Source organism: Doryrhamphus excisus, linkage group LG13, assembly GCF_037039965.1.
Source record: "Doryrhamphus excisus strain RoL-2023G ecotype Guam linkage group LG13, RoL_Dexc_Guam_v1.1, whole genome shotgun sequence".
NCBI classification, from domain to species: domain Eukaryota; kingdom Metazoa; phylum Chordata; class Actinopteri; order Syngnathiformes; family Syngnathidae; genus Doryrhamphus; species Doryrhamphus excisus.
Genome location: NC_136369.1, coordinates 13,214,916 through 13,237,662, shown reverse-complemented (window position 1 = coordinate 13,237,662; position 22,747 = coordinate 13,214,916). Strand labels below are relative to the sequence as shown.

The window sequence follows — 22,747 nt, the reverse complement described above, 5'->3', positions numbered from 1 at the left end:
GTTGTTGGCACGGATTAGACACAATTAATAAAGGAAGCATGTTGCTTTGCTGTTTGTGTTGTTTTACGAATTAGCATTCCGAGTCCACAAGTGATTGAAACGTCATCTTCTTGTTGATTTATTTGGGGAGTTAGCAAGAGTAAGCTACTGACACATGTAGACTTTAAGTGGAACAGCAACAGTGTTAGTAGGATTGTGTCCAAAAAGTACAGTAAACTATCAGCAGTGCACTGTAGTTACTAGAACACTGTCTGAGTGAACTTTGCCTATTTGCATATTGAACAATAGCGCCTCCGCTGGTTGCAACTGAGTAGTGCACTCACTTTTGTTTCAATCAATCAATCGGTGATTAATTGAATAAAATCACTATTCCTAGCACTCGTTTTATTAAAGGCATGCCTCGTCTCCATGCTTGACTGACATACATTAACATTGAATGAAAACTTGCAGTACGTACCATACAGCATGTAATCATCTGGCACAAGACTATGAGATCTTAAAGGTTACAAAATACATCAGGCACTCATGTTCTGTTATTCAACTGTAATCAACTGTATGCTACATTCTATCGTGCTGTGACAGGGCCTGCCGATGTGTTAAGTGCATAAAGGACAGAAGACGCATTTATGAAAATGATATATTATATTCCTATTAAAAAATGTAAAGACTAAAAATCTGAAATCAAAACGTGCTGATTTTTTTTAATGTGTTTCTTTCAGCTGAATCCTGCGGTGGCGTAATCCAAGGCCTGAACGGGACGATAGAATCACCCGGTTTCCCCCATGGCTATCCCAACTACGCCAACTGTACGTGGCTGATAATAACAGGGGAGCGAAACAGGATCCAGCTCACCTTCGTCACGCTGGCACTAGAGGAAGACTTTGATATCGTGTCTGTATATGATGGACAACCATTGCCTGGGAACCTAAAAATGAGGTTAGAAAATTTTATTTATTTTTTTCTTTTTAGTCTGATCTTTTTCAGTGTTGATGCTGTCGCTCTAACCTTAGAGAAGGTGTCATCTCTCACATTCTGTGTTGCACACCATCTCCTTCTGAACAAAGCTTAATTTTGGATGTTGATTTTCATGCATGCAGTATCTTTGTTGGGAAATGACACACAATTTATGATCAGCTTGAATATGAATGCATATTTAAAGAAAATATTTACTATAGGACACACATTGTGCTGATTCTTTTAATGATTAAAAACAACATGGTTTTTCAAGGGTAAAAACCACTGATGATAGAGCTAACACAAAATTTTGCAATCTGGATGAAGTCATGGCACACTTTTATAAAGGTCAAACTAAAAATGTAAATCTATTTTATTTAACAATCAAAAACAAACAACCCCCCCCCCCCCAAAACTCACTCTACCATGGAACCTTGGCTCGTGTCATTAACCAAAATGTACTGTAACTGAATTAATTTTAATGTAAACCCGGAAATAATGTAAACTCAATGAATCAGTTTCAGAAACTCCCTCCAAAAATGTGAAAACATAACGTGTTTTATAGTTTGAAATGCAGAAAACACTTTAAAATACAAACAAATACAAACTGAAATGGATACCGTCATTGAACAGACACCACATTCTTGTTTTACCATGAGTTAAATTCATTCATTCATTTTCTCACCTCCAGTCTTTATTTGATTTTTGATCATTGCTGCAAAATAACACAAAATGGAGCCAAATAATGTTACAAGTGCCAGCATTTTGATAAAAGGTGAGGAACGCTACTGAATTCAATAGTCATGACAAAGTCATGACAAAACATGAAGTTGTTTTCTGTGTTGCTCTCGCTTCCACATTGTCAACGTGTATTTTCAACAAATTTGTCTTCAAAAATAACCTAAAATGTTTATTTTTCCTCTTAATTTGCCTTTTACACATTTGGAATTGTTTTGTAAAACTCGAATTGTACGTGATCCACTGTGTTAGTTAGCATAGAACTGTAGCGTCAACTGCTGATGACATCATAGACGGGTGACAGAGCAGAGTTCAGGTTCCTATTACTATGTAGTAGTAAGCTAATGGGCTGCTAGCAAGGATGTTTTGATAAAATTGCATTAAGAACTTGCGATGAGGAATAAGATAATTTCATTCATGAAAATTTATAAAATTTAAAATAATAGTTCATTAATATTCGTAAATGGCAAGAAATATTTTGCTAATTGTGTACTTGTATAAATTAATAAAATTATTAGACTTTGGAATGATTACACTTTAGATGTGACCACTTCTCTTCCATATAGGATAAACAAACTACAAAAATGTGCCAATGTTTTCATCATTAACACATTGAGGCCATAATGCCCAACAAGTTATAAGGCATTGCTGAACTGGCAGCATTAGTATTTGGTGATTTGTTGCAGTGCAGGAAGGGTCGTTAGAGCAACGTCCAGAGTTGGCTCGCTGTGGGGAGCTTATTCATCACAGAGTTTGTGTGTAGGAGGGACGAGCTGGGAAAGCACACAGTGTTTGAGCTTAGTGGTGCAGTTTTTTTTTGGAAAACAGTGGTGTTATTTTATTTTTTTTTTGTTAAAGTGTTATATCCAGCAGCTTTATTATGTCGCTGTGTGAGAAGAATGCCTATCTATTGGTTTGCCAGAGAGGAATAAAAAGACTGCTGTCTTTACTGAGCCACAAAGTAAAAATTGGGATCTTGATTGTGAATGTACTGTGCTGTTGTTGCATGCCTCATTGCAGTTACACGTCACTCACTCGGATGTTCTACTAATAGTATGTAGACGGCTTAATCAGTGTACAAGCTATAAATGGACCCTGCGCTCCTCACAGTGAAAGACGTGAGGAAAAATCCATGGTCATAGTTAGATGTTTTCACAGTAGTTCATAGGCTGACATTAACGACAAATGACAACCATGACATGTAAAGGTGAATCGCTTCTCAGCTGAAAACGATGGATCGGCTTATATTCAGCATCTATAGATTTACAGTATTACATGTCAAGGACATGTCAAGCAAGTCAGAGCTTTTCTTCCTGTCTTTCACACACACACACACACACACACACACACACCAGTGACCTATAGCAGTTCATTCATTCATTCATTTTCTACCGCTTATCCTCATGAGGGTCACGTAGGGTGCTGGAGCCTATCACAGATGAGAGGCGGGGTACACCCTGCACTGGTCGCCAGCCAATCACAGGGCACATATAGACAAACAACCATTCACACTCACATTCATACCTATGGACAATTTGGAGTCGCCAATTAACCTAGCATGTTTTTGGAATGTGGGAGGAAACCGGAGTACCTGGAGAAAACCCACGCATGCACGGGGAGAACATGCAAACGCCACACAGAGATGGGCCAAGGGTGGAATTGAACTCGGGTCTCCTAGCCGTGCAGCCCTACACCAGTTGTTATTTCATATTGAAACAGTAATTATGCTGAGCGCTTGCCCCAATCATTGATGTGTGCTGACCTTACACAAGGTCAGTTGACAGCTGTGCCAGCAGCCTCCAGTGAGTGAAGTACAGCTCGGTGGCGACAACGGTACAATGAGTACTACCAGCAGCTCACCTGCGCTTTGCCCCTTGCAGCAATTTTCTACATCCTTTCCTGCAGATGCTCTTTTCCTTGACACCACTTTATTTTCTCATTGAAAGCATCCCTTCCATTCTGGTTATTAACTCTTGTTATTTTACACTTATAGGTGTTTCAGGATGTCAAAAAAAGAGAAGCCTCGGTCATTTCAAAGCTTCCATTTAAACTCATCCATCCATTTTCTATGGCGCTTATCCTCATGTCATGTCATGTCATGGGGTACATTCAAACCTACAACAGAAATGAAGGCCATGTCCATGTCTATATGTAAATACAGTTTAGGATTTATTTACTTGATATTTTTCTTGTTGTGGTCTTTTTCCAGCCCCAGGTTTATACTCTTTCATTTCAGGATACAAAAAAAATGCCTGTGGGCGCATGCATTGGGACAGCTTTTGATAATTTGGATGACTTGCACAGTGGGACCTCTAGAATTGAATGCCCTTGAGGTTGTTCAAATTTAAAGTCACACATTCCTGGAACAGTGTGAGATGTCAACAGATACCGCAATACAATACAACAGAAAGACTTTCAAGACCTCAGCCCACCACGCATTCAAACCTGATTTCAGAGTGTGTCTTTCTTTCTTTTTGTGACATTTGTGCAACACTTAAAGGGATAGTTCAGATTTTTTTGACAGTTGTATAACTCCCCCATAAGGAGTGAAGTGCGTCAACACCGACTCACTCCCCACTTTGTGTCCTGAGCTGAGTTCTGGTCGGATTTTGGTGCTGAGGGAAGCAGTTCCCGCTAGTTGCTGGGGACAGTTAAGTAAAGGGTTTGGGTATTCCAAAAAGTCAGACCCCACACTGTTATTTTCTGTGCCATCGTATCACTTTGCACTCCCACCTGTCCATTGTTTTTATTTTCAATATGATCAGCTAACACTCAAATAATTTAGAGTGAAAAATAAAGTCAAAGAAAGCAGTTAAATGTATCTCAATTTGCTACCTATTTTGACATTAAAGCCCTAACCAAAAAAAAAAATAATAACTGACTTGTATATTAACAAAGCTACAGCAATATTATTATTGAACGCCTGCTAACCGCTAGTCTCATCGTGACTCACAGACACACGTAACAAACAGAGGAGTGGCTACCTAGTTTGCAATTTTGCTATGAAGACTCAACGAGATGTTCATTTGCTGTCAGGATTTTTTTCACCTGAGTCCTAGAGCACAGGTCTTGCGCTGGAAGACACAGCCATATCAATGAGAGCGGACAGAGTAAGTGTCATCGATGTTTATATACTGCTGTTGTTAACAGAAGTCTGACATGTGAAATCAATCCACCTAGGAAATAAGTTCCGGTAATGTTTTAAATAATCACAATACAGCAAGATACTGTTATCATCAATGTACTTTTTAATGCATGACTACAACATGTATATGAAACAATAAAATGTTGTTACAGTTTTTTTAGACAGCTTTGTAGTCAAAATAGGTAGGTCCCATTGACGTTCATTGTTAGCTAGCTCATATTAACTTGTTTTCTCCTGTTAGAATGCAAGGCTTGTGGATGATGGGCAAAATAAAAAAAAATAATAAAAAACATGCAGCTTTCCTATAATGTTAAACCAAATTTTATCTGAATTATGAATTATTCTTTACCAACATAATGAACTTATTCAAATTATATTATTTGACATTAATTCCATATATCTCAGGCAAATGTGATCTGAGCTCTGTTTGAGTTCTCTTATTTAATCGGTTTGTGTGTGAAAGCATGTTGGACTTAAAGCCCGCCTCTTACCAAGACTGACACAAACACATCATTTGTGCTTACGTGAATGCAAACAATAGTAGCTTGATTGCTTTGCCAGGGTTCCCAAAGAACAGCACATAAAGATCAGGCTACTGCAGACATCCGACTGCCCTCAGACCTACTGGTAGCAAATTCTGCCATAGCAAAGACGAGCGGACTTAACAGCACATCTGATGCTGCTCCTCTTTGGCCCCAGCTGTGTATCAGCAGCAGTAATTCGACTTCACCCCACTCATCTTGATGAATGACTGCAACATTGTGAATATCTTTATTTCTTATTTGTTTTTTTGTAAACTGAAAAAAAAAAACTTCCATACAGCAAACACGGAGGAAGTGACAAACACAAGAATCATGCACAGGTCGATTTTTCAAGATCCAGAAATATTCATTAAACACCACATCCTCCCTGCAACCTGAACATTTCACCCACTGGTACAACAAATAGATGTGTGATTTAATAAAACCATGCACACCCACATTCACCTGCCACTTCTTCCCAGACCGATGGATATTAGGAAGCAACTGCAAAAATCAACCCAGTCTGTTACAATCTTTTCTTTTTCTTTATTTTGTTTTCCTGGCAAGTCAATTAATCATGATCTACCTGCCGTCCAAAGGAAAACAGCCACCAGCAAACAGCCATTTTTGAGGGTCCGTCCTCAAGTACCTGATCCAACTGAAGTCCAAAGGTTTTTTAGGTGCTGTATTGATGTGAAACTTTGATTTTCCCGAGCATGCCGAGTGTGGATAGGCTGCAAAAAAAAAGTGGAACATGCTGAGGAAGATGTTTAAAAAGTTACTTTTCAATTGCGTTTCCACTCTGAAAGCTTGTCCCCCACTCACATCAAATGCAGTTGAGTGAAATCCAGCTGACCGTAGACAATTTTTACTGCCACCACTGCTCACACTTCTCCCACAGTGAATTATTGAAGGGGTGACTTCAAGTTGGGGTATTTCTGTTGGTAAACTTTTACTGACATAGTTTGCATTGAAAATCAAGTTTATTGTATAGTCATTTGTGTATCGGCTGTTATAGTAATGCTTAGAATAAGCCATACTGTATGGGTGATGTCTGAATTAGCAAGTAATGATGATGGCAGTCTGGTAATGAGGACGGTGTCAGATCACATTTTATGAACTCTATAATTTTGGTGGACCAGCCTGGACACCAGTAGAAGTAGTAGTCTTAATTAGAAGATTAGTTTGTGTCACACATTGAGCCACGGTTTATCGTGAAGAGTGAATATATTCACATGTAAGTTCCCAATGTGAAAATGATGGCATGAGAAAGATGTTTCCAATGATGTGTGTGTGTGTGTGTGATGGTATCTAGTATGTACATGTCTATGAAGCACCGTGTTCGATGACACAGTTAATTATGGAGAGCAGCGATTTATGGTAATAAGTAACGCTGTATTTAATCCAAGTGATTTAGAATCTTGTATAGCCATTTCAAGCTACCAGTGGATACGCTTTTATATATGCAGTAAAAAAGGAATCCGTCTTTAAATAGCTGTTTTTCCAAGAGACACTTTCATTTTGAGTATATAATAATATAAATATTATATTCCATAAAGGTAACTGCAGTAACCAGTCATTTAAATACAGCTTATTGGAACGATCTGTAAAAAGGAAACTACCTGCACTGAAATGATGTTGATACATCAAGAACCAGTGTTGTTTACCACCTGATTTTTGCTTCTGACAGCTCATTTGGAGCAATATTCATCTGTAAGTCATGAGTTACTGCATTTTTATCACCATTGAATTTGTATTGATTACAAGATTTAGATCATCTACTAAAACTACGAGAATTTACCCCAATAGAAGGGAACCCTAATTATAAGAGGACTCATTTTTATAAGAGGATTCATTTTCTACTGCTTATCCTAACAAGGGTCGCGGGCGTGCTGGAGCCTATCCCAGCTGTCTTCGGGCAAAATGCGGTGTACACCCTGGACTGGTCGCTAGCCAATCACAGGGCACATATAGATTTTAAGACAAAATCAAAAAACAACTGACACGAGAAATCAGTTTTAAGAATCATCGTTTATCATGGGGGGGTGGGGGTGAGAGTTGGACACCCCCCTTCCGCCCCTCCAAATTGCTCCTAAATGTGGTAAGCACTTTGAGTACCTTGAAGGTAAAAAAAGTGCTATAGAAGTGAAATCCAATCACCACAACTTCACTGCAATATTAGACGTCATATTTTTTTGTGATTGACAGTGGTTTGATGTCTCTCCTTCATTGATTACAATTTATTCATAGTTGCATAGTAAATCATCTTTTCTTTTTCTTTTTGAGACTATTTTTTCCAGTGGCTCTATGTGTTGTGACTACCTCTTTCCAGGTCACTCACATGTTTGAGTGGCAGGAAGAAAAGCTCCGACATGCCTGAGAAGATGTCATTTGGCGCCACATGCTGGTTTGCGTGTATAAATGTCTGCATCTCGGTCACGTGGTTGCTACCCAGCAGTGCAGCAGAGCCTCTGAGGTTCAATCTATTCCGCTTCCAATTTGTGTGAATATTAAACCTTTTTCTATAGGAAATAATGGAAATTTAATTATAGCATTATAGTGACAAATGCTTGCCACTGTAAAACCTTTAATAGCTTTACAGGCCATGTTTCAAGTACAACATTTTTAACAATTAGCTAACCATACCTTTAATATGTTAAAACGATTAAATCCTCATTTAACTTTAATTATGAAGGAAGAAGGAAGGTGTAATAAAAGGTCATAGATGTGCCTGGCATCTCCATTTAAGTGTACAATTGCGCTAACTACTGTAAAACATAAAAACATTGATACCTGGAATAAGTGACACAAAAAGCTTGATTTTCCTCAAATGTTTTAATAGAAATTGTATGATCTGTGCCGTGCTAAGGTTACAATCTACTGTCAATTTCCTAATTTGCACGGCGAATAAGATTGAACACAGACTTGGAAGCTACAGGAGACATATTTAGCCTCTGTGTCTACTGGAGCTTGTGGGAATAATTATCATTAAGCTGCACAAAACCCACTAAAGCATTTCTAATTTCATGGTATTGTACATTAAACTTTAGCCTCGTCACTCACATTGAGACTTGCTCAATTAGATTTTTTTCCTCTCGGATCTCGGCTCCTGTTAAGCATTGTCTTTGCTGCAGGGAGTAGAATAAAGACAGTGAGGAAATAATGGCTAATATCTGTCCGAATGTCTGATTGCAATTCCAGATTAAGCTTTTTCAGAGATGTTCCTAGCACAGTCAAACTTTTACTGCCCCCTCCCTTTGAGTACAGTGTAAAACCCACACTTTTCTGTGAAAAATAGGCCAACACTAGATAACCAGGCAATGGAACTAATCCAAGACAACCGCTAGGGAAGCAAGGAGCGACATGAAGAGAGAGGGGAGGGATGAAGGTAGGATGTTTGGGTGAGGAGGGAGACACAGAAGCATGCAGACAAAGACACCCAGGGCCAACACAGGACTCGCACAACACACACATGCATGCACACCCAAGGAGGATCTGAAAGCTAGTCGAACTAAGTCCCTGCGCGCTTGGTAGTTCTGTCCGTCTGCCTGTGTCGTATTGTGTTCTTGATAATTCTCTAAGCTGCTTCCACTTGTCACGAGCTCATCACAAAGTTAAGTGCAGTTTCCACATTATGTTAAACAGTTGAACAGGAAAGTGAGCATGGATGCTGGAGACATGCATACTGTAGGTCAGGTTCAGGTCTGGAGACTTGGCTATTTGGCCACTCCATCATATTCATCCTGGAGGTGTGTTTGGGCTCTTTATCATGTTGGAAAACTGCCATGAGGTTGGACTTTGTCTCCCTTCATGTTTCCAGTACTAGCAGCACTCATGCAGCCCCAGACCATGACACTACCACTGCCATGCTTGACTGACAAGAGACAATCTTTTATATATATATATATATATATATATATATGATTTTCAGTAGAAGGTAAATCCATACCATTATACAAGCTGCAAAAAAGTGCTGGCATCACACGTAGGCGGCGCAGATGAGCCCGCAGATATCTGGTGCTAAAAACAAAGTTTTTCAAAACCTCTGGACCTATGGATGCAAATTACCGGATATATAAGTTTCCAAACGTTGCTGCCTGCGACAAAGCATGCCTGTGACATCACACACACACACACACGTGTTTACATCAGAAACAACATGGATGCCCTCAGAGCTGTGTTGCTTCTCGCTATTGTCCTTGTCAGTGTTATTAGTATTTATGTTACGTTTTACCTCAAAAATTTCTTTTTTTTTTATAAACTGAGATGGGGAGATATGCAGTTTTAAAAATATGTGAGGTCATTTTTGGGGAAAAAAAATACTTAATACTAGTGAAATTATTTAAATAAATTTTACTTGGTAAGAAATCCTAAATTTAAGATTTTATATCTAAAATTAAACAGGATCTTTAAGCTGGAAATACTTACTTTTAGTATAAAATACTTTGATAGCTTGGTCCAATGGTATGCAGGGCGTTATAGTTTGGAGCTGGTTCTGACTTTGTTGAAGGAGTGTCCAGCGTTCCATTTCCTGGATGACCTGCTCTACCTCCTGAGCCACAGCTGCCCCATCCTAATACCCCATACTAGTGTAGAGTGATGAAGCTGTATCCTGAAACTACTTGACAGATCTTGAAAGCCTAAATCCATCTTAAATGCAAAAAATGGGGCTTGCCAAACGTAAGATAAATAGTATAAATATTAGGAAAAAAATACTTAAAACTAATGAAATTAGCTGTCGATGCTGCTAGTTAATTAAAAAAAATCCTAAATAAAGAAAAAAATAATAATAAGCAGGACATTTAAGCTAAAATACTTATTTTCAGAATAAATTTTTCTTAGAGCCAATAAATATTAAATATGACAATCTGTAATTTAGTCATTCAACCGTATCAACAATGGTTTACAGTATGTCATTTTCTTTCTGTTTGATAAACTGAATGTTAAAACATTGTTGTTTAGTTGTAGAATCTTTAAACTAAAATTGTTTGAGAATTGAGAGTTATTTACTCAAAATGTAACATTTCTGAACTAAACGAGAGAAAAAGTAAACCCCCATTCTAAAATTAAGGTTATACTATAGAGTCAATGAGTAAATAGCCCTTAAAACTAGGAAAATTTATGAGAAATGTGATTTTATGAAATGTGTCCTGCAATGTGCAACGTGGTTGCTGAAATGTGTCGTGTTGAGATGGAGATGTATTGTATAACTCTTCCATCCAGGTCCACTGATAAATTGCTCATTAGATGATTAGCAAAATAAATAGACTATTTCTTGACCGTAGTTGTTCCGTAATGTTCCGAGCATAGCATTCAACCCCTAAATGTGAAGAGTTGTAATGACGCAGCATCGAGGGTCACCGGAGCAGGCGTGGAGCTGATTCAGCAGCAGTGGAATGTAGGACTGATGAGAATATTTATGTCAGCAGGCCTCCTACCACACCAAACAGCTGTTAATGCTGAGAGACAGGAAAGTCGAAAGGAGGTAGTGATCAAGTCATAGAATGCAGAAGGTAGAGAATAAAGGTAAAAAGGACCAAAGACACCATTTGACATCTCATTTGTAGAAATCTGTGGCTGTGCTACGCTGCTGTGATTTACTTTAAGTTGTCTCAAGGTTGTCTTGTTGACGTATGAAAGCCCCATTTTGATTGCATAAGTTGCTTATTCCACATGCACACACAGATGTACGCACAAACATGTCTATAAATGTGCCGCTAACTTGACAGTCAGTTTACACGGATTAGAAAGTCAAATTCACTGGGAAATCTAATTAAATGGAGCCACTCTGATTCCTCACTACGAAGACATTTAAATTTCTAGTTCGGCATTTGGAAGGGCAGAAAATCCATAGAGACGCTGTAGTATAATAACTGTATTGAAAAAAAAACAACTAAAAAGTACAGTACCATTGATTAAATGCTAATTTCATGATACAAATCTCTTTGCTGAGTCTGGAAAAAATCTGAAATTTTGAGTATGAAATTTTGAAATGTCAAACCCCCAGGAAGTCTGAGACTCCACACAGAAAGCTTCGAGCCAAGAACAAATAGGAAACGTAAAGTAAATAAATAGGCGATGACACTCTTACACCCTTTTTAAATGAATCCGTGACAGGGGAGGGGTTTACAAGCCGCCGCCACGTCCATAGTACCAACCTGAATTCTACCCTCTTATTTAATACTATCCTGTGGGCACAGCAATTGATTCATACTTTGCATTTCAAAACCTTATACATCATACGACGTAATGCGCACAGGCATTTAGACACCACGCCCCTGGCGCTCTCCTTCTCCACGCTGCAAGACTGGCTGACTAACCGACTGACTGAATGGCTGCCTGTCATTTTTAGAACATCTGAGCTCAGATTTATCCTCTGGTTTTTGCTCCCTTTGGGTTTTTTTGTGAATATCAAATCAACACACCCTGGAAATACACAAAGAAAAGACATATATGTGTTTGTTTCAAACACATCGAGGTAGAAAGGCTGACTGGTAAAAATAAAAATAAATAAATGCATAAAAAAAAACACAGTTTGAAAAGCCTCCTCTTTATTTTTACAGATACTTCAAAGCAGTGAGAGGAAACACTTTCATTTCACAGAGAGCAAAGCATGTGATGTTGTCTTCTTTTCTCGCACTCTGTTTAATCTATGCATCAGGTTTTCATAATTTACACTGAGAAAATTACCAAATGGAGGTTTCTTCTCAATAAAAACTTCCTTTTAGAGTTATTTTAATCTTGAGCCATTAAATTATTTTTTTACATGCACAGTATGGTATGATTTATTTGATTCAGATTTTAAAAAGTAATTTTTTAAAAGTAATTTTAGTCGCATAAATTTGACATTTTAAAGAAAAAATACCTTTTTTTAAAGTCATAATATTGTGAGAAACAAACAAAAAAAATAAAGTTGCAATTAAAAAAAGATTATGCAAATATTTATGAAAAATAAAAAACCCCTGCTGTAATTCACAAGAATATACAATTTACAAAAAGTCATATTCTAATGAGAAAAAAGTAATAATTAGCCGAAGCCTTTCCAACATTACTTGATCGTGTTGTAGTCAGAAGAACAAGCAGTAAGTAACAATTTATCAATGTCCTAACTGTGTTTATTTGGTGTAAATCATGGAGCAAAAGCACTTGGGAGCGGGGTTGCTAATAGTCGTTTCCCACCACAATTACAGACAGACAGAATACTTCATTAATCCCTTTGGTATTCCCTCAGGAAAATTGGTGACCATATTCAGCTGCTGTAGAAAACACTAAAATGCTAAAGATACTTACCAATGAGAGACGTCTTAATGTAATGGGTTTTCTCCAGGTGAAGCGTTTCCAAAGAGTGTTTGTGTTTTTTTTCTTTCCATAGCAAAAACTAAACCAAAGAAGAGAGCAAAGGCAATTGGACGGTCCCTTACTTAGTCTAGTACAACAGCACATTTGCTATAAATAACTTGATATTTGGGTTTAATGGTGGATGGTGGCAACATCATCTTCAATAATGGTCAAGATTCCCATCTTCATTCTTCTGGCAAAAGACAAAATGAATGGAAAAATCAATTTTGCTGGAGGGAACTGTCAACACTGCAAACGACGATCATCAAACAGAACAAAAAAGCACCAAAAAGAGCACAGCATGAGTAAATTAACACCAAAATAAGCCATCACTTTATGTAGGTAATGATTAGTAAGGGCTAACAACAACTAAATAAATGTTATTTAAAAAGTGACTGCAAAGTATGCGGCATAGTCTAGCTGCAACTACATATACGTACATACAGTATAGACCACTCTACCTTCTGTCTATCTTTAAAATCAGCACACTTGTATTGAGCCCAGGAAACAAATGTGTGTTTTTGCACAGAAGCAACCTTTATAAGTCAATAACTTCAAGCAACACTTTGCTCTCTTGACTCTGCTGCAGTATCCGCTATATGCTAACCAGCAAAGCAGTAGCATATACTATGTAGCACACTGTTAATGAATTGATTTGCTGCAGAAATAAGGTTTTATCATTGTTCGTTATTGTGTTATATATTGTTCCCACTTTTTTTGTTGCATTACAAAATGATACAAAATAAATGTGTTTATTTCAGTTACAGTTCAGGTTGGATTGTATTTTGTGCCTTGCATGGATTTGCTGTGCGAAAAGGCGAGAGCACTCTATTATGAAAAAAAAAAAACATCTGTGATAAACATAACAATATATAATACAATAAAGCTATAACATAAAACCTAGCTAAGTAAAGAAAAGATGACCAAGTATGTAAGAAAGTACAGTAAAAGTAGGCACTGTAGGTATTTAACAACAATCATGTTATAAATGTATACAAATATAATGCACAGTGGTAGTCTGCATTTTGTTGCCCTGTACCAGTGACATGAGCAATAACAATATTGATTAGTTGAATCTAATCTAATCTAATCTACTCTAGTCAGCTATTTACATTAAAATGGAAAACAACATAAAGTTAAGTCACAAAAAAAAAAAAAAAATACAAAAGCCTTTGGAAAGCCTGTTTATATCCGCTAATGCCTCGTTTGTAAGGAACTTTCAATTGTGGGTTGAGCAGAACAATCGTGTGTTTCCCGTGTACAATCTTCACTGCCTATGCCAAACACTTTTTTTCTGCTATTGAAGTTTTATCACTAACATGATTATTATTTTAGTGGTCAAACACCTTTGTAGTCTATGGAGCCATACACAGGACACACACTATTGCAGTATGGCATTTCACTCATCTCAAGTGAGCTAACCAGACTGTGTTGGCACAGCAAAGCTGAGCAGGCCACTCTATTTTTTTGTAATTCCAATTCCTGGAGGCTGTCCCTGATAAGCACTACTCTGTGGGGCAAGTATTGCCATCTCGGAAAATGGGAGTTTGGTCCCAGGATTTCCTTCAAAGATGGCAAGCATTTGATTTGGTACATTTTCCAGGATTTTGTCTCTCCTGTTGCCTTTCATAGTTGGACATAGGCATAGGCTTGTGGTTTATGAGGTTGTTTTGTCTTTGTGTTTTGGTAATCTGCAACTTTCTGATCCATCCACACCATTTTGAGGGTATCAAACCCAAAATGTTCAGAAATATCCAGCGAATATTGTCATTCCTCCAGGTCATTGTGAATCACAACTGGACTGTTCAGGTTGTTTTAGCCTCTCATCCAAGCAGGCTTCATCAGTTCATGTGCAAAGACTAGGCGGGACACACACCAGTCAGACTAAGTAGGGCAGCTCTAGTCTAGTCTCTAGTCTCAAGCATTGTTTGTCCTGTGATGGAGATACATCACACAACAATGAAGCACCTGATTGTGCACTTGGAAACCAGAACAAGGAAAACAGCAGTATTAAATTGTTTGGCATAGATAGTGAAATTTTGCCATAATTTATATGGATGCAATGCACTCATACGCACTTGTGCTTCTCATCCTACAAATGCATGTTCCTTAAAAATGGGGCGTCATTTGAAGCAGGGTTTCCAACTGTTTCCAACTTTTATTGGCAAGACACATAGTTACAAAAGCTAAATAAATATACTAAACACAAATTACCATTGACTTTGCTCACTACATTTCATGGCTTCTGATTCAAAATCAGCCACTGGAAATTTTATTCTTTCCTGGAGAACAATAGCGACTGTATAGTTTGGAATCTGTGGACAAGAGATGTATAAAACTATCAATAATAGTTTGTCAGGGAATCCATAAATATGAGCTCAGGGTGTTATTTTTGCACCATCCAATTCTCTCCCATCTGTCATGCGGCTGACGTATGCTCTTGTTTCTCACTCCCCAATAGAGTGCACAAACTTGTTGGCATGTTTTCAGACAAATTATGATTGTTTGCTTATTTTCTGACTCCTGAAAACATTCAGAGGTTTAATATGCAGATTTTCTGAATGTTTGGGAACTGGATTACACCATGGTGGGTGTTTTGAAATGTCAAATTTGCTTGTGTAGGCCGCCAGTATTGTGGATAATTGGAATGTTCTATTCAGTGGTTGACTTATGTGTGTGTAGGTGTTGAGGTTGGTTTTCAGGGGGCTATTATATGTGAGTTTTCCTTAAAAATACATATGTTTGATTCCTGCATATTGCTGTCCTTTTCTCTCATTACTCTACCAGTAACGTGTGCAAGGTACAGCTCCACCAAAGAGACACCAGCTTTTTCATCTATGGACTGCGAACCAAAAGAAAGGATAGGCTTTGAGTGCAGTGTAACCTCTGAGGTTAAACAATCTGCCCATTGATACTCATTGTTTTGTTGCATTTACCAATTAAAAAATGCAATACATGCAATGTGTGTCTTTCTTGGAATAACAGTTACAAAAAAGGAACAAAAACAAAGATATAACCATATTTTTTCCCAAGATTCTGGTCAAATTCTGAATTGTTTGACATCCTATGAACACTAAACACCATACCAGCTAAATATTGAACTGTGCCAACCAATTCCGTCAAAGTGCTTCAAAGTGCTCCGATCGATCGGGCACAGATTGGTATCGGCCAATACATATCGGCTCGTGATGTGATCATCTGTCAGGCAGCGACTGAAGCCCTGGTTCTAACCCGATGTACTTGCTAGTGTGGGCAAAATTTGGAGATGACTACCGCCTCAGTAAGGATTTGGGAGCACTTTTAAAAGTAGCTCTGGCAAGGAAAAAATAATATATAGCCCTAATATAGTCAGTAGTACATTTAAACATTTAACTCTGGTATCAATATTGGTATGGGCCGATTCCACACATGGATTAGCGGGATCTATATTGGCAGCATAAAATCCTGATCGGAACATCCCTACTTCAAGGTAACATAAAACGGTTTCCATGAGTTGGATGCTGTTTGAGTGGGTTACAGTCTCCAAAAAAATAATATCAGGCAATGAGTCAGCATACTTTGCATATTTCAGCCTGCAGCCTGTCCGGTCTTTGACGATTTAACTTAAAAGTAAATGTGAGATCTGCAAGTAGACATGAGTCATGGTCTTTTGACAGACAGCTGCTAAATCAGATGGATCTGACTGGATCATTTGTCACATTAGACACACCTAGATTGAGTATTTCAAAATAAATTCTTATTAATCCTAAATCCCTATATGGGATACAACTTTGGAGTTTATATGAGAAAAAATGCACTAAATTTTTCAGTCAATTTTAAATACAAAATGAGACGGAAGCAAAACAGAAGTAATTGAAGCAAAGGTTAAGTGTTAGTGTGGTTTTGTTACAAAAGAACAGTGGTGATGGGAGATTAAAAAATGAGAAGGTCGATGTGTGGGTGCTGGCAAGTTGACGGGATGGCATCTTGATCGTTCTCCTGCCCGGCTTATTGGCCTTGGCCAAGAGCGTTACAGTTGCCATTTTGGTGTGGATACAATTCAAGAGGTTCAAACAACCTACAGTGCAGTCCACCGCATCTTTGTCTAAGAGCTCCTGAGGGCAAATTATGACTGAATGGCCTATTGTGAAGCTTTTTCCTCATCTTTTGTATATATATATATATTTGGTTAGTGAAGGAAACATTGGGATAGATAACACTAGATAAACGCAGTAGCCAGCACAACACCCCAAGTTACCATGGTGATTATGTCCTACTGAAAGGTGACCCAACCTTTATGACCTTTTTCGAACCTAACGCTTTGTAGGAGACGTAAGGATATGTGAACAAACAAACATAGAACAAACACCAAGCAAAGAACAGACTCCAGGGTCAAGGGAATCATAACAGGGAGCAAAATACAAAATAGAAATAGCCTGAAGTGAGAAACAATGATTTGAAATACTGAATAACTTTGAACCAATGTCACCTAAATGCTCACGTGTTGGGAAATGTCTCATGAATGTACTGATATCTGGTATATGGACATGATAATAATGCAATTTTTATTGTTTGGTCTGTGTGTGTGTGTGTGTGAGAGAGAGAGAGAGAGAGAGTGAGAGAGGGGGAGAGAGAGATCAAATAGACTGATATGGATCAGAGAGAGCAATTGAAAAATGGCTGATGGGGGAAGATAGAGTCCAGTATAGTGATGGAAAAAGAATGAAATTATACTGAGTGTTTATGTGTGTGGTTTTCAGTTAATTTGGAGCCGTTAATACGTACAAATACTGTATATTATGATCCTGGCCTGCCTTTTATCTTTCATCTTTCAAGAAAATACAGTAAAAACGGGCATTCTTCAGACATAGTTGCAAATGGTGATTAATCATGATGAAAAATGATTAATCTGAAACAGTTTTATCATTTGATTTGATAGCCCTAGTGTGTGTGTGTGTGTGTATATATATATGTATGTATATTTATATATATATATATATATATATACGTATATATTTAAGACTGCACGGCGGTCGAGTGGTTAGCGTGCAGACCTCAGAGCTAGGAGATCAGGGTTCAATTCCACCCTCGGCCATCTCTGTGTGGAGTTTGCATGTTCTCCCCGTGCATGCGTGGGTTTTCTCCGGGTACTCCGGTTTCCTCCCACATTCCAAAAACATGCTAGGTTGATTGGCGACTCCAAATTGTCCATAGGTATGAATGTGAGTGTGAATGGTTGTTTGTCTATATGTGCCCTGTGACTGGCGATCAGTCCAGGGTGTACCCCGCCTCTCGCCCGAAGACAGCTGGGATAGGCTCCAGCACCTCCGCGACCCTCGTGAGGAAAAAGCGGTAGAAAATGAATGAATGAATATTTTATATTTTGATTTGGGTTATTTATTTATTTTTTTTTAGAAAGATTTGATTTATTTTTAGTTAAAGTCACTATGTTTTGCTCTATAGCTGTGTGGGGTCAATATAATAACCATCTGAGAAGATCCAATTCATTGCTTTTGGTGTGTGTGTGAATGTATAAATGAGAAGCACAAACAATTTGACCCTGACTTACGTGTTACCACTTTTGAGAAATGTTTTGGCCATGGCCAGGACGTAGAGGAAGTATGGTAGTCAGAGGTTGTGCTTCATGTAAGGCTGTGGTATGTTTCACTCACCAGAGGCATACGTGTGTGGGTATCATCGGAGGCTCGTGCAGCCCACTCACTTCCATTGCAAGATGGATGTACTGGCTTCCTACGGCACCTACGGCGGTACAGCAGGAGAAGCCGCTCGCAGTGGGCGGGCAATGCGTCCACGGAGATAGGGAGAACCACAGTGTTGGTCAGAAGAAGCCGCCCATTAATGTGGGATACGCTATGCTGCAGTTCGGTGGGGAGAACCACAGTACAGCTGGAGGAGTACGCCGCCCGCTGTGGGTGGAGTCGCTGCTGTGGACCTATTATGCTTTTTCCACTTTTCTGACCTGTAAATGCAGTTATAATGTTTTATTCTCATCTTAAATGATGCCAAAGTGAGCCCTGAAAGCCTTATATGGACGTGTGCTGTAGGCCAGATACACACTCTGCCCTCCCCCAAGGTCTTTTTCTGTGTTTACGTTGTTAGCAATGGCTAATGGAAGGGTTTCTTCTGGTGTGAGGGAAAGCTACACATTTTTAACATTGAGAGACATCTTGAAGTAACCATTTTTCTTGAGAAATTTCAAACCGTTCAGTCTCGACTTCCGGAACCGATTCGGTATTCAACACATATTGCTGTAAAATCATTTCCTATCCTGTTTATAAACACAAAAGTTTGGTTCGCAGCTGAAGGCACAACACCGGAAGTCCTTCTAAGCACTTGGGAGTGTAACCGTGGATTTACTCGTATTTATACTTACAGGGCAGCACATTGATTTTGGCGGCGATGTTGACGTACATATGCTCAATGCTCAATGCGGGCTCTCTTCCTGTTTCCCAGTGTGCTTTGCTGTACTGTTACATACTTAGCGCTTGCATAGTTGTTGGTTATTCTGCATTATTTGTTGGTAGTGTCTTGTTTGTTGTTATCTTCTTATTACAGTGCTGAGTGATGTTTTAGCACTTTCTTTAAGACACCGTGAGTAATATGCTATGTGGAAGCTCATTGTGAGCTCTGATGTTGCCCTGCTTTCTTAAGTAGAGTATTGTTTCTTTACAACAGAACGTTAAAGCAACACAGCCTTATGCTGCAATCTTTGCAAATGCAATGTTTGTGAGTTTGAGGGTTCAAATCTCCATTGCAGCATCTCTGTCTGTTTGCATATTTTCTCCATGCATGTCTGGGGCTTTCTCCAGGTAGTCCAGACTGTGCCTTGTGATTGGCTGGTAAGCAGTGATTCAGAAAATGTAAGCTATTTTGTGTTACAAGTATACTACAAGTATTGGCATTGAATCTGTTGAGGTTATAAACAGTAGGCTCATGACAGCCCCAAATTTGTAATTATATATGTGCTTATGCAGCCTGGGTTGGGTATATGTTGTGTGCTCAACGCATTGGACAGTTCTCATGGCAAAGCTGTATCTGACCGCATTTACACTTCAAAGGCCAAAAGTTGTCATACATTAGTGTCATCTAAAGCAGTGGTTCTTAAAGTTTTCACAGTTGGGCACCCCTTTAGGCATCTGACTGGAAGTCATGTACCCCCTACCCCTGCACACTTAAAAAACATAAACCACAAAGGGAAACATATTTTATATATTATATATTAAATATATGCATAATGACAATATGTACAGTGCATCCGGAAAGTATTCACAGCGCTTCACTTTTTCTACATTTTGTCATGTTACAGCCTCATTCCAAATTGTATTAATTTAATCTCTGACCTCAAAATTCTACACAAAATACTCCATTATGACAATGTGAAAAAGTTTTTTTTTTGACTTTTTGTGAATGTATTAAAAATAGAAAACAAAAAAATCACATTTACATAAGTATTCACAGCCTTTGCCATGAAGCTCAAAATTGAGCTCAGGTGCATCTTTTTTCCACTGATCATCCTTGAGATCTTTCTACAGCTTAATTGGAGTCCACCTGCAGTAAATTCAGTTGATTGGACATGATTTGGAAATATAATAACTGTCTATATAAGGTCCCACAGTTGACTGTGCATGTCAGAGCACAAACACCAAGCATGAAGTCAAAAGAACTGTCTGTAGACCTGCGAGACAGGATTGTCACTCCTTAGTAAAAGGAACATGGCAGCCCGTCTGGAATTTGCCAAAAAGCACCTGAATGAGAAACAAAATTCTCTGGTCTGATGGCTTTCGTCTGGCCACTCTACCATACAGGCCTGATTGGTGGATTGCTGCAGAGATGGTTGTCCTTCTGGAAGGCTCTCCTCTCTCCACAGAGGAACGCTGGAGCTCTGACAGAGTGACCATCGGGGCCTTGGTCACCTCCCTGACTAAGGCCCTTCTTCCCCGATCGCTCAGTTTAGAAGGCCGGCCATCTCTAGGAAGAGTACTGGTGGTTCCAAACGTCTTCCATTTACGAATAATGGAGGCCACTGTGCTCATTGGGACCTTCAAAGCAGCAGAAATGTTTCTGTATCCTTCCCCAGATTTGTGCCTCAAGACAATCCTGTCTCGCAGGTCTACAGACAGTTCTTTTGACTTCATGCTTGGTGTTTGTGCTCTGACATGCACAGTCAACTGTGGGACCTTATATAGACAGTTATTATATTTCCAAATCATGTCCAATCAACTGAATTTACTGCAGGTGGACTCCAATTAAGCTGTAGAAAGATCTCAAGGATGATCAGTGGAAAAAAGATGCACCTGAGCTCAATTTTGAGCTTCATGGCAAAGGCTGTGAATACTTATGTAAATGTGATTTCTTAGTTTTCTATTTTTAATAAATTCAAAAAAAGTCAAAAAAAAAACTTTTTTCACATTGTCATAATGGAGTATTTTGTGTAGAATTTTGAGGTCAAAGATTAATTTAATACAATTTGGAATGAGGCTGTAACATGACAAAATGTAGAAAAAGTGAAGCGCTGTGAATACTTTCCGGATGCACTGTATATAGGTGAGACATGCCAATAAGTAAATACAGGAGATCCTCATTCTAACCCGTTGTCTTTTCTTGTACCGTTCTCACCGATGCGTTCGGTGAGGCGTGGTTTTCTCACATTCCCATGGTACTATGTTTGAAATGAAAAATAGTAGTACAGGGCTCTGAGCTTCTATGGTTCATTGTAGCACACAATGACAATAAATTCCTGAGCAGTGGAATAGCTGCATTTGTCCTTATGCGCATCTGTATGGAAAACAGGATTAAAGCTATTTATCTGAATGGACTACAGTGTCCTCTGTTTGTAATAATTCATGCTGTTGAAACTAAATACTTTAACATATGAATACATATTCAGACTAAGGAGGTAGTGTTATACTCCAAGCTAAATGAATTCCCTATAACCATCTGAGAATCACAGCATTTGTGGGCTCAATTTTGTCGACTGCTCTAAAATGACAGTAAATCTTTTACTATCCAATAACATTCATATAACGTTGGACAAGCGTAGTTGCTGTGATTGCTTCCCCTAAAATTAATTTCAGTTTCTTTCCCTCATAATACTGGCAAACTTTGACAACACCATCTGTATCTTACATCTACACTGTATGCACAAAAGCTTTCTGCAATTATGTATTTTGTCAGCCAATAATCCTTCTGGAGATATTTGGGATGTACAGTATAAAACATATTTTCAGTAGTTAACAAAATGAATTACCTCATAAATTTAGTCTCAATTGCTGAGCATGTAGATTTGAATTGTTGCTATGCCAAGTGCAGTACAATTCAGATAGGCACCAAAGGAAATGTTGCTGGGATAATTGGAACCTCAAATTTTTACTACAAATCCATAGACATTTCATAGTAGTATCTACACCCTTCAAACTGACTGGATTCCCCATCTGAAGCATTCTAATGGTCCTGATAACGCTGTGGCCATTAGACCCGGATCGTTCAAAACAGGAGTGCACTGCTCATTGCGTTCTGAAACACAAAAGAGAATGAATTCCCTCTGAAGAGTCATGTTTCATACCTTCAAAACAAATCAGATTAAATACGTTTTTCACATACTCTTTGTGTGTTTTTTATTGATATCATACAGTTAACATGGCAGCCTTCATTGGAAGCTCCATTAATTAAAGAGAGCTGCAGACTTCAAGCTGTCTGTAAAAGCTGCTGGGATATTCCGGGATGTATGAGGTTCAATAATGATATTCTACATAATTGCACATAAACACATTAACCTTCTTCTGAGAAAATTCATAGATTGTTGCATAGATTTGTTTGGACTGCATAAAAAAAAAGATAAACTGAGCTTTGGTGTAATTAAGGGCTGCTAATTGAATTAATCTGAAGCCAACGTTTGTTGCATACTATTATCAACTGGGGGGGGGGGGGGCATACCATAGCTGCACACTGGGTGACTGGGTGTTATGGAAGCAGGCACTAACTGGAAAGAGGTTGTTTCCCCCCCAAAAAATTTGATCACATTATCCATATTTAGATATTTTTCATTGTAATA

General features: G+C 38.5%; 1 protein-coding gene across 8 annotated transcripts in view; it reads left to right on the top strand.

The window, feature by feature from the left end:
• LOC131139316 (CUB and sushi domain-containing protein 1-like) overlaps window positions 1-22,747 on the top strand; it is a 373,565-nt gene that overhangs the window by 104,426 nt on the left and 246,392 nt on the right. For all 8 annotated transcript variants that reach the window (XM_058088813.2, XM_058088812.2, XM_078795676.1 and 5 more), the window contains exon 2: window positions 720-936. In XM_058088813.2, coding sequence (XP_057944796.2) covers window positions 720-936 — 217 coding nt within the window. The remainder of the gene's footprint in view (window positions 1-719; window positions 937-22,747) is intronic.